The sequence below is a fragment of the Phyllostomus hastatus genome, unplaced genomic scaffold (assembly GCF_019186645.2).
Source record: "Phyllostomus hastatus isolate PE091 unplaced genomic scaffold, TTU_PhHast_1.1 phas_scaffold_78, whole genome shotgun sequence".
Taxonomy (NCBI): Eukaryota; Metazoa; Chordata; class Mammalia; order Chiroptera; family Phyllostomidae; genus Phyllostomus; species Phyllostomus hastatus.
In genome coordinates, this window is record NW_025334041.1 from 6,124,505 (window position 1) to 6,137,104 (window position 12,600).

The following is a 12,600-nucleotide window of genomic DNA, read 5'->3' on the forward strand; positions in this document are numbered from 1 at the left end:
TTACAGTTTGCTATTTCTGTCACCAGAACTGCGAGCATAATTCACGGGCTAGGATTCCAATAATTTCTTGCAGGAAGCAAAAAAAAACACAAATTCTACTGAACAATTCAACAATAATACACTTCTCAAAAAAAAAACCCTCCAATTTATTTACCCTCCAGACTAAAGCTCTCAAGGAAAAAAAAATAATCAAAAAATGCAAATAAGCGTTTCGTGAAAACAGCTCAGAGGATATCGGCGGCAGTGAATTCCCCAGGGCGGCTGAGAGCCGCAGACCTAGCCGGCATGCAGAGAGACGCGCACAGTAGGCTGCCTGTGGGGTCGGCACAGCCGGCGGGCCGTGCGAACCCAGACGGGGGGAAGCACTGCACTGTCTGTGCTCCCGCAGGGAGCCCCAGGCTCCCAAGCAGGTCTGCACCTGCCGAAGGCCCCGCGAGCCTCCGCAGGGCGACTTCCCTTGGCCTGGGCAGAGCGCTGGCCTCGAAGGGCTCCGAGAACCCCAGTCACGGGACCCCTTCCCTTCGGGCTCACAAACACGCCTACAGAGCAGAGAGTGTGCCCTCGGGGTCGGCCCCGTGGCACAGATGGGAGAACGGAGGGTCAGACAGGGTAAGTCACTGGCTCGCCCCACCCAGTGCGGGAGGGAGAAACTCACCGTTTACATCCAGGTTTAGCTACTTCCAAGTGCCCACCCTGCCTTCCCGCCGTGTCAGCAGCCCTCTCCCAGGCCTCCTGGGCACTGAATTCCAGGCCGCACCTCTCCTATCGTGGGCTCTGGAGGCGCCCAAACCGCGCAGGGCACAGCCAGGGGTGCCGCGCAGGGTGGCCCTGAACTGACACCTATCTACGCAATAGAATCTTCTGGGAAGCCTTTACCCAGCGCCCATAGGCCATGCGCAGCCCAGGATGGCTATGAATGCAGCCCAACACAAAATCGTACATTTACTTGAAACACTGTGAATTTTTTTGTGATGACATGTCACCCTGTATTTAACGTGCGGCCCAAGACAACTCTTCTCCCAGTGTGGCCCAGAGACGGCAAAAGGTTGGACACCCCTGCGTCAACATTGCTGCTGTCCCAGCGCCACCCCAGACCAAGTAAACCCAAGCAAAGTAACTCCCGACAACAGTTGAAAAGCACGTCACCGCGCAGAGATTCCGCTTCAGGCTGGCTGTTTGCAGAGAGCAGTCACTCTCGCCTTGACCTCCCACTCACCCATTCACTGCCGTTCCCTTTACTCGAACCCCCGCTTGCTGTCCTGTGTTTATCAGACCAAGGCCGTCAGACTACAGTGCAGAAGCAGCTGAGACATCCCAGTGCCACCTGGCGTTGACCTCTGGTCTCAGAACGTGTCCACATTTCCAAACTGCCAGCACCGCTGGGGCGCATCTCATGCTGGCGTGCCTTCGTTTTACGGCGTGTCCACGGTCCCGATCTCTACCGGTTACCAGGTCTCGGGACTCCACCTTCTGATCACCCCTCCTTTTCACCCCCGTCCCCTACTTCGCACCTTACTTCCGTAGTTCCCAGCCAGTGGCCATGCGGTCCTCTCCCAGGGACATTCGGCACTGTCGGGGGACTTTTTCGGGCTGCTGGCCTCCAGTGGCTGCACACCAGATACGCTGCTACCAGCTTACCATGCACAAGACAGCCCACAGCTAAGAGTTACTTGGCCCCAAATGGCAAAAAAAAAAAAAAATGCTGAGGTTAGAAACCCTGGGATCAGGCCTCCAGGTCTGCAGCTGCCAACGGGCCTGGAGGTTAACCCTGAGGTTAGCAGGGGTCCCGGGCACCGGCTGGCCGCAGTCGGCGGTGTCTCTCCCTTCACGGATACACGGTCATCCCTAACTTAGTCTGCCCTGTCGTGTTTTCCTTTCCTCTGGGGGAAACAGCAAAGCAGCATAGACACCACGATCTTTCTAGAGGCACGACTTAGCAAAAGGCCAGGCTTTTTATGTGTCGCAGAGCTGGAGAGGCTTAGGGAACTGCAGTCCCTCCGCTCGCGCCTGCCCTGTCCTCTGCCCCCGCCTGGGGCGGGGGTGGGGGGGCCCATCCTGGCTGCTGCTTCCCATTCGTCTAACAGGAGGGAATGGTTTTACTGGAAACATCCTTCATGTTCAAGTCCTTTTCCAACGCATTGGAGTGTAGTGAGGAAGAGGAATCTGGTTGTCTGCGTAGATCAGCCCGAAGTGGGCCGGTCCCTTGGGATCAGACCTAAGTGGGCCGGTCCCTTGGGGAAGGACGGGTGAAGGCACTCAGGGGAAGGTGGGAATGCTGGCGGGGTGGGAGGGCGGGGCTGCCCTCCGGAGGGGGGAGGAGCCTGAACACAGGCTCAGGCTGGAGCCAGTATGCAGCGTGGGGCCAGGCACGAGAGGTGAATTTAGCTGATCGGGGTGGCCCAGGTTCTGGAGAGAGGGGCGTTCTGAAATCCCAGCTCTGGAGCCAGCAGGAAAGGGAGGGCCTCTGGAAACTGGGGAGCCATTCCTTGAGCTAAACAACTCTTTTCGCTATTTTTTTGTTTCCCCCTCCAGAAGCATTCCAGAAGCAGTTCTGACATTTGTTCACTCCCGTTCTTGGCCAAGATCTGCCAGGAGATTAAATCGTACGTATCCAACCTCGACCCTTCCGATGACTGCCCGGGGGGCAGCTCTGGCTGCCCCTGTGTTCCAATGACCAACGCCCCCTTCAAGGGGACAGAGCATCTCCCTGAAAGGGAAGGTGCTTCCTGCTCGTGACTAGTGCAGAACCCATGGGACAAATGAGCTCCAAACAAATTCTTTTAGAAACATACCCAATACCGGTATCTCTGCACCTCGAGACCTGCCTTCCTTGCAAGGCAGGGACACAGGCTGCGGGCGAAGCCAGGTCTCCCACCCACCGAGGACCCGAGAGACCCGCCACCCAGGGGTGCTGGGCCACCCATGTTCCTCGGGGACACCCACATTCTCGGCTCCTGGGCGATGCCGTCTCCTGAGCCGGCTAGGAAAATGAGCCACTTAGTGTCTTTGAGTCTCCGTTTCCCCATGCCTACATTTAAGGTGCATGATAAGTTAGGGCTGCCCCTCAGAATCACTTGGACGTGATTTTAACGCAGGCCGCTTGGCCTGGGACCTAGCGGGGGCGCGCCGCATTTCTCTGGGCCACAGCAGTCTCTGTCCCACCTCCCCACCCCCCATCCCCCCGCCATCCCAGAGCTCACTCACGTTCTATCCCGGGGCCAGACCGTGGAAGCTGCAGGTCCAGGTGATGCTCCCCACATCACGCTCTGTCGCTGCGGGGCAGTCCCTGGGAGCACACCATCCGCCCCAGGGCCTGCGGCTTTCCTCCTTGCTCTTCCGGAGGCAGGTCCTGTCTGGCAGGTGAGCCTATTTTAGCCCGGCCTCATTCTCACTCTGACGGCCGGCCTGCGGGTGACAGCGCCCAGAGGCGGGGCAGGCTGCGGGGCTGCATGAGTCTCCTAGGGTCGCTGCAGTCAAACACACAACCCGGCTGGCTGAGAACTGCAGAAGTGCGTTCACTCCCCGTCCTGGAGGCTGCAGGCCTGCCAGCAAGGCGTCTGCAGGGCCCCTCTGAGACACCCCCGAGGCTCTGGGTCGGGTCCTTCCCTGCTCCTTCTCCTCTGCTGGTGGCCGTCAACCCTCGGTGTCCCCGGCTGCATCCCTACAGCCTCTGCCTCCAACTCCATATGGCCATCTTCCCTTCTAGGAGGATGCCAGCCATATCGGATCAGGGCCCGCTCTAATGACCTCATCCTAACAAGATAACATCTGCAAAACCCTCTTTGTAAACAAGGTCACGTTCACAGGCACTATGAGTTAGAGCTTCAACGTAGCTGGTCGGTGAAACACAGTTCAGCCAAGACAGAGTTACATATCCGGCATCCCGCCGCCCTTCCTCTCCTGAGCTCCGCAGAACCTAACTCCACTGCACACCGCCCGTCTGCTGTGGACGTTTCTCGCGAGAGGGGGAAGGGAGGCTTCCGGCCCGCATGCAGAGCCTCTTAGGGATCCAAGAGCTGAAGAACTTTGCCTGGTCCATGGGCCACATCAGCTCCTGCAAACCAGCTGTGAGCAGTGTTGGCCTGGGTCCCATAAAGGGTCAGCACCTGTTTTCATGAATGGGGGTGGATGCAGAGAGCAAGCACCAGGACATGGGGGCAAGGGGTGGTGGGAAATACCGGACAGAAAGTGGATGCAGGGAGGCAGAGATGCATCCAGCTCCCTGGGCCCCGATCGCTTCCTCATGCCCAGCTTTTGTGGAAGGGAGGCCCCTGGCCCCCTCCCTGCTGAGAGCATCACTGCGTGTTGGACATCAAACATGGACCCACAGCACCCAATGCGACGACTCTTCAATGGAACCTCCTTTGCAAGGCTGGTTTCCAGAGCATCTGAGGCAGGGAATTTTCCTGGCCTAATGTAGAAGGGAAATTCTTCTTTCAGGAAAAAGCAAAAGCAGTGTATTTTCTTCTTTCTACAACTCATTGTGGTTCAAGCCTAATTTGCACCAGGTCACCTTTATTCAGTGCTCTGTGGTTTACGAAGCACATTCAAATGCAGCCTCGTTTTTGTCCTACAAAACCACCCGTGGCTCTGTATCAATGATGATAACCGAAAGGTACCTGGCACTGTTCTCGCTGCAGGAACTTTTGTCAGTACAGCCCTGTAAGGCAGCCACCAGTATCGTCCCATTTTCTGGAGAGGTGAAATCACGTGCCCAAGGTCACAGAGCTAGTCATGGATACCTCTGCTGTCTGAGTCCAGCAGCCAGGTCCCAAAGGTCGGGCTCAGAGATGCGACATTGTCTGTCCCTCGACTCTCGGCCCCACTTTTAGGTGAGCAAGTGGGTTCTGGCACGAGAAACGCCTGGCCCACCGGCACAGTCAGCAGGTGGCAGAGACAGACCTACCGTGTCTTCTTCTCCTGACAAATCCTTCCATGAAGTCCCCTCCGGCAGCAATGCCCGGCCTGCTCTGTGCCCCTCCTTGCTCCCATCCTGTCTGGTCTAAAAGCCTTCAAAACACGTTGGAGGGGTCCTCACCAGTGGGAAGCTTTCCAGCTCCCAGACTAACCGTAGGCACTCGGCCCCCACGGTACTCCAGGCTCATCGGCGCTGGTCTCCACACCCTGTTCTGTCACTGCGCCCCCAGCTCTGGGAGCGTGGAGATACCATTTCTTAGTAAACCTTTTATCCCTAGTTCCCGCCACTGTGCTTAGCATTTAGTGGGGACTCGGTGAACAAACGAGGAAATAAACAGAGACAAGGCTTCACTTCACTGGGAAAAAAAGGTGTGCAGGATACCAGATCCCACCACGGCGCAATCAAGTTTTCGGTTTTTGTTGCTGTTTTGTTTTGATCAGAATTCACAGTGCCTACACCCTGCCTGTTCTCTTTAATCTTCGCCTGAGGGTAGGTTTCATTGATTTTAGAAAGAGAGGAAGGCGGGTAGAGAGGGAACAGTGAGGTGAGAGAGAAACATCAGTTGGTTGCCTCTCGGGGTGGGGGGGATCAAACCCGCAACTAAGTCCGTGGCCTGATGGGGCATCGAACCCATCATCTTCTGGTGTATGGGGCAACGCTCCAACCAGCTGAGCCACCTGGCCTGGGCGCACTGTCCGTTTTTGATTGCAGCGATGCTAAATCAGGAGAGTACCCTCTTAACAACCTATTCTTCTTGTTTACTTTCCAAACGCATACGCCTACATATGTATTATTTCACATAAATACAAACAGGATCTCCTATCTTCTGTCTCAAGATCCTCAGCCTAAGTTTCAAGAGTAGAGTTGTAAGAAATGACTTGCATCACGGAATGGTGTATGAAATGGCCCAAGTTCAACCGCGAGTGCTGGGCCCGCTGACTGGCCCCAAACGCAGTCGCCTTCCCAGGGAAATCGCAACAACGGGACCCGCGCCCATGAAAACCTCGGTTCAGCGACCTGCCTTCCCCACGGGGGCCAGTCAAGTGGCAGAGCGGGAAGAGCTCCGCGGGTGGCGAGCAGAGATGGGCCAAGTTTGCCTGGTACTCCTTATTTTATTTTTAGAATGGGCTTCTGTCGTGTATACGCCAAACAGCCACGTCTCAAAATGTCTGTGTTTGCTTTCACAGTTTCCCTCTTTGCCTCGGCTCACCAGGTGTTTTGTTTTCTTTCCTGCAGAAGCATAAAGAATTCCGTGCCGTTCAGAGATGCTGACGCAGACAAACACAGCCCGTTCCCAGTGAGTATGGCTGATGGCAACCAGATGGCCGCAGGCTCCTGCCGCTCTTCCCACAAGTCTCCTTGATAAGACAGCGCTGAATCCCACTTGAGTGCATTTTTACACCGTTTCACAGTGTTTATGAGCTTTGTGGCATCTTTATAACGTGTAGACCATTGAGGCGGGTCTTAGGCCTGGGTGTGGGTTTCCTGAGGCCATTCATAGCTGGAAACCTCCGTGGGGGTTGAAATTATCCGGAAAGGTGTTGGGAATTACTCTGGAAATTCATACACCTACTTCAAGTAACCCTTCAAAAGTGTGTGTGAGTGTGCAAGAGAGAGCGTGTAGCCAGGCACATTTGAGTAGAGCTGTCAGGGCATCGGGACGCCCTCTGTGAAAGAAATGGGCCCCGAACGTGTCCCAGAGCCCGAAGCTGCCGAGGTCTCGGACCGCCCGCCTGGGAGCGGGGAACTGAGGGCACTGCCTGACGTTGTCGTGACTCCTGATTCTTTCAAGCCAGGCAGGCCCGACATGTAATAAGTCCACGTAATTAACCAGTTTAGCTAGAGATTTTTAATTATCCAGTAAAATGATTGATCATTTGACCAAATAAACTAATCGATGAAAGCCCCACAAGACTGGTGAGTGACACAGAAAGCTCAGGGAGTTGGATGGTCCTATAGGTGGTGGACATGCACAGGGACACACAGAGACACATATGTGCTCACAGGCACACATATGCACATGTGTGCGCGCATACCCACATGTGTGTGCAACATGCCCGCGTGCATGCATATTCACATGTGTATACCCCCCCTGCACCCACATACAGGCACACACCCAGCAGTGTGTACACACACGTTCACACACACTCACATATGCACACACTGCCCCCTGCTGTTGGCCCTGGCGCTATGACACATTTCACCCCCGCCCCCATTGTATTTTATCATCATCCCCCTTAGCGTCCTTAGCGATGGCCAGCGTTCCTGGACGGTGTTCGGGTTACAGACGGCCGAGGCCAGTCCCCCCAGGCAGCTCTGACTGTCCCTCCCCGTGAAGGTCCGGCAGGACTGACCCTTCTCCCGTGCTCCTGGGTTTCAGACTCTGCGCGGCTACCACTGGCGGGGGCGGGACTGCAACGACAGCGACGAGACGGCGTACCCCGGCAGGAGGTAAGCGTCTCTGCCGGCCACTGGCCCGGAAAACTGCCCTCTGAAAAGGAGGCAGGAAGCATCACCCCTTCCCCCAGCCCTGGGGGTTCACGCTCCCAGAGAGGAGGGCCCCCATCCCGACTGACTGAGGCAAAGCTCGGTGAAACAAGAACATTCTTTTTCCACCAGAGACTCCCGAGCACCCGCTGACTGCCAGCCCCGCTGCACCCTGCTGGGTGCTGAGCAGAAGGACAACAGGCCTCCTCCTCCACCGTGGAGCTTACAGTCTAGTGGGAGGAACAGCTGCTCTGGGCGTCTTCCCAGCCACCTGCCCCAGGCTCACGCGGGGAAATAGTCGCCCCTCCCGCCAGGACTTAGGGGAGGGCTCCAGTGAGTGACAACCACGTCACATTCTAGTCCTGGGCTGCTGTTCAGCCAATCACTTCTCTCCCTTCAAGACACTGGATACGTCACCTTCACTGTGACCACGGTGCCAAAGCACCCAGGTGTCGGGGACTTGAGGTGCACCGTTTTAATGGCGTCGGATACCCCAATAAAGCGGACTGCAGGTTCCTTTAGTCCGCCCATTGGCGCTGGCCCACAGCAACGCGCTGCGGGGACAGATCAACCGTGAGAAGGCTGGGTCTGGCGGCGTTTCCAGCCAACACCCCTCACCGGGATAATGGCCAAGGGGCCGAGCAGAGGTTCCAAATGCCACAGCAGGACAGCCTGCTGTCTCTCAGTGACACTCTGGGTACAGCTCATGGGGCATCCGCCCACGAAGCTGACGGTGCTGGGGGACCAGTGTGTGCCAAAGACCAATGCCAACGTTTTCTCCCCAGACCCGACAACTGGGATGCGCACCGGGACTCCAACTGCAACGGCATCTGGGTAAGCGAGCGCACTTAAACCTGGGCCTGCCCTCCCGAGACCCCGCTCCTTATCTGTGATTGTCACGCCTGAGGAAGAGGACGACGGGCCAAAGCTGTGCTCTCCTCGCAGGAGGTGGGGCCCCTGCTGTCCGAGCCCCTCCCTGTAAGCCTTGCCGAGGGCCACCCACACCTCACCTCCTCATCCTCTCGGAGCAGTCCGAAATTAAATGGAGAGCAGCGTCGGCAAAGCTTCACAGCGACCCGAACGTCTGCTAGAGCAAAGCGAGGGCTGTCACCGTGTCATTGCGGCCGCTTCCCTTCAGGTTCTTAGGGCGAGTCAGGCAGTGTGGACCGTGCGCTGTCCTGACCGCACCGTGGGGCGTCCAGCTCTGGGGGTCCAGGGCCCTGTGAGTGATGGGCTTGCCGTGTCCGGACAGAGACAGGGGAAGGGAGGGGGAAAGCCGGCCAAACACACAGGTGAGGACAGCGGCAGCTGCGGACCCAGGTTTCCTGGGGCCTGGAGCTTATGCGATGAGAGGGGTCCTCAACACCCAATTACAGATACACCATCAAGTATAGACTAAACAGTTGCTTAGAACAATGAAAAAAATTCTAACCAGTTACTGGAGCCTGAGAAATGCAGGCCCTTTCTTTGGAGATCTCTTTATGGATTTCTCACAAATGCTTATGTGGAAATTATGTCCCAAATGCAGCCTGGCTTCTCCTCTCCACCCAGAACACTCTGTGGCTCCCAGCCGCTCCCAGCACCCTCAGAAGCAGGGATTGTGCTAATAGGAGCCCTGATGTTTAAGATTCCCTGGCTTCGAGATAAATGGCCTCTGAAGAGTTGCCTCGTGGATCTGCTTGGATGACCTGGGGAACATTTCTGTAAACATTTCCCTGTCTCCAGGACACGGACGGTCCATGGTGTCTGGGGTGCGGTAAAAAGGACAGATTGTACCCTAGGCCTCCCCATCCTCCAGTCACACTGTCTTTTCATGAGGAGGAGAAAACACGTCCCCTAGATCTTAAGGTGCCAAGACCCCCAAGGCAGCTCTTACTCTGGTAAACTCCAGCTAAGGTGTCACGTTGGAGGACAGAGGGGGTTGATGGGTGTGTGAGACCGCTGTCCTTGTTCCGTGGCCCCGTCCCTGCTTCTGACATGCTGCGCCACCTGCTTAAGGAAGGCCAGCAGGAGACTGCACTTGACCGATGGAAATCCTCCAGGAGCGCAGGGACCGAGGCAGTCACGGCAGAAAGACCTTCACACCCGCCCCTTCCCACAGAGGGAGAGTGACTCACAGGCTCTTGAAATCGTAAACTCAGGGGGGATTTTACAGCCATCCAGCCTATTATTTCCCCAACAGCTTCCCCAGAACCCCAGTGCTAACAGGTGCTGGGGAGGGGTTCTGCAGTCACGTCCAGGAAGCACTGGGCCGGAGACACCTGGACAGTTCCACCTGCTTCCGGACTTCTCAGAATGCCTGATGCTGTAACGTGCATCGGGAGCCCCCAAGACCAAGAGAGTAAACACGCTGCTTCTAGCACATCTCCGACCCCCGAGCACCTTTGTCTTGGAATGCAGTGAATACAACTGTCACTATCTAGTGGTGCGCCAGTGCTCTCCAGACTGCAGTGTGGCAAGCAAAAGAAAACGGAAAACAACAATAAGTGCATACATCCATATATATCTGAAAGCTTTCCCTTAAAGTCCTCCAGACTCCGCTGTAACCTCCCAGGGGCCAGCCGCCCCACCGGGGACAGCCTCTGTGTGGGGTGTGCGGAAGCCCTTCTGTCACGCCAACTCGGGCCCCCTCACAGACCCGACCTCACGGTCAGGCGTCTCCGCGTCGGCGTGGTGACATCTGGGTGGGACGATTCTCGATTGTTGGCGCCGCCTTGTAAACTGCAGGCTGTTCCACAGCATCTCTGCTCTACCCGCCAGGTGCCAGTAGCTCCCTCTCCCTTCCCCGCCCCCTTGCAACAACCAAAATTTTCTCTCGGCATTGCCAAATGTCCCTTGGGGTGGGGGAGGGGGGCAAAAACAGCCCCCCATGGAAGACCACAGCTCTAGAAGTATCGACGCTTGTCGTTGGAGACCAGCTCCGTAAATCCCGACTCGCTTGCGCGGAGGGTGGCTATGCGGGAGGAAGGACTCCAGAGACTTTGCAGGGTTTACCTACTGATTTGCTTCTGTACCTGTAGGGCCATTTGGGGGGGGATTTAGTGTATCTGTGTCATAAATTCAAAAACAAACCGCTAATCCCATCGTTTCTCCTTTAAAGGGTGTCGATCCAAAAGATGGGATTCCCTATGAGAAGAAATTCTGCGAAGGTAGGAGCTGTGCAAGCCCGTTTGGCTATTACAACGGGGTGTTTTCTTCTGGTCTGAGTCAAATGAAGGGAATCGACCACCCAAGCGAGGGAGGGCCTGATGCCACAACCTAAACTTGGCCAATTTGCATTTCTTTTCCTGACAAATCCGAAGGAGATGTGAAAAGGGTTCTAGAGAAAGGAGGCAAAAATCCAGAGAAAGCAAAACTAAATTTACTTGTCTCCCTCATCTGAGGATCGGGAGTTTGAATGATAACGTTAGAAAAAGCCGCAACATAGAAAACAGAGTAACTGAAATCCAGCGCTTCTCCAAATAAGAAAATAACTGGAGGGGATCGTTTTTCATCTTTTCCGTGTCCTTCTCAAAACACGGCAAGCTCAGATGTCTGGGCTTGAACTGACGGAGTCCCTGTGTCACCCGGGGTAAAGACACCTGGATGACTCACCGGAAACCTCCAAGCGGCAGCCATTGGGGTTCCCAAAAGGAGCTGAGCCAAAGCTCTGCATTCTAAATGCCTAAATGCCTCGGACATCCGGGCTCCCGGGACTGTTAGGAAAAACCTAGTACTGCCCACATATCACTGGAAACGTGCTCCAGAGATGCCCAAATAAGAACCTGTGGTAGCATCACCGTTCTATGTTTAGGCAATAGTTTTCCCTCACATTTAGAAACATTTCATTCATTCACTCAAGCATTCACTCAAATACCTGTTCATTCAACAGGTATTTGCTGAAAGTCTATTCCTATGAAGTACCAAGAGCTGTACTTGGCTTTGAGTTTTCATGAGCAGACATGGTACAGTCCTTGCCCCCAGTCGACTTAAGGTATAATAAGGACAGTTAAGCTCTCAGAGGGGCAGAAGGGCAGGAAGGAGGCTGAAAATATAAAGACCCAACCCATAGTTACGAGTTTAGGAGTGCTTGTTGGATGAATTAAAGAATGAATGCACAAATAAACTGGGGAATAAATAAACTCCAATCTAAGTGAAATCCTGGCACAAGGCTCTGGGGACACTATGGGAAGCCTGTTGAATTCCCCACATCCCAACCCCTGCCAGATGTCCTGGGCCTTCTCTGTCACCATTCGTGTGGCCAGGTACTGTCACAGATGCCCCAGACAGGAAGTAGCTGAAGTGAGGCTGATGGCCCTCGGGGCGGGGGGCGGGGCAGGGGGCGGGGCGGGAGGGCAGGGGCTGGTTGGAGATGGAGGAAGGAAGCTTCCTCTCTGATTCTGGGAGGCATCAGTGCATTCTTCCAGGACCTTAAGGGACTTGGAAGAGCGCAGGCATCACCCATGGGTGGATGATTTGTGCAGATGGGCCCCAGAGTCAGATTACGTGAGTCTTAACCTCCCAACACAGCAGGCTGCACAGAGACCTCCTTTCTCCACCTCGCCCTTGACCAGCCAGAGTCACCCATCCAGTGCTTTTTTGTATATGAGTATCCGGATTAAGAGCTTTAAGGGTCATGATGTCTTTAACAAATCAAATTTGCTGCATGAGATCAGTAATTCTTAAAGTGAATTATCACAGAAATTAGTATGTTTTCCAAGAAGCAATTACCAGAACCAAACTGTAGGGCATGTTTCTGAGTTCACAGGAAGTTCTGACCCATTTATTCATCCGTCATTCACTCGGGGATATCTCACGGCAGTTTGTGTTATGAGCTAGGAAACACACCTTCATCGGCACAGCCTATAGCTCGCAATCTCCATGGCCTAGAAATCTCATCTGGCTCCGAAATGCTATGCCCCCCACCCCCACCCCACAACACGCAAAAGGAGGCCATGCCTCACTGCTACGATGCTCTGGGCATGGAACACACCCAGGGCATCCGCTCCCCCGACCACTCAGTCTGGAGGCGTCAGGCCACCTGAGAGCATAAATAATGCAGGTCCCTTGTGCCGCCCAGGTTCCCAGCCCAGGGGCATCGTTCTGCTGGGAGACTCGGCGGGGGCTCACTTTCACATCCCTCCCGAATGGATCACAGCCTCGCAGATGTCCCTGGTAAGTCGTGTCGGCAGCGGTCACCCTGACGCGCTGGCCCG

The 12,600-nt window shown here is 55.3% G+C and overlaps 1 protein-coding gene across 1 annotated transcript in view; it reads left to right on the forward strand.

The window, feature by feature from the left end:
- AOAH (acyloxyacyl hydrolase) overlaps nt 1-12,600 on the forward strand; it is a 133,788-nt gene that overhangs the window by 47,994 nt on the left and 73,194 nt on the right. Inside the window, exons 6-11 of the mRNA XM_045827765.1 lie at nt 2,533-2,603; nt 6,155-6,215; nt 7,299-7,369; nt 8,191-8,239; nt 10,506-10,554; nt 12,465-12,559. Coding sequence (XP_045683721.1) covers nt 2,533-2,603; nt 6,155-6,215; nt 7,299-7,369; nt 8,191-8,239; nt 10,506-10,554; nt 12,465-12,559 — 396 coding nt within the window. The remainder of the gene's footprint in view (nt 1-2,532; nt 2,604-6,154; nt 6,216-7,298; nt 7,370-8,190; nt 8,240-10,505; nt 10,555-12,464; nt 12,560-12,600) is intronic.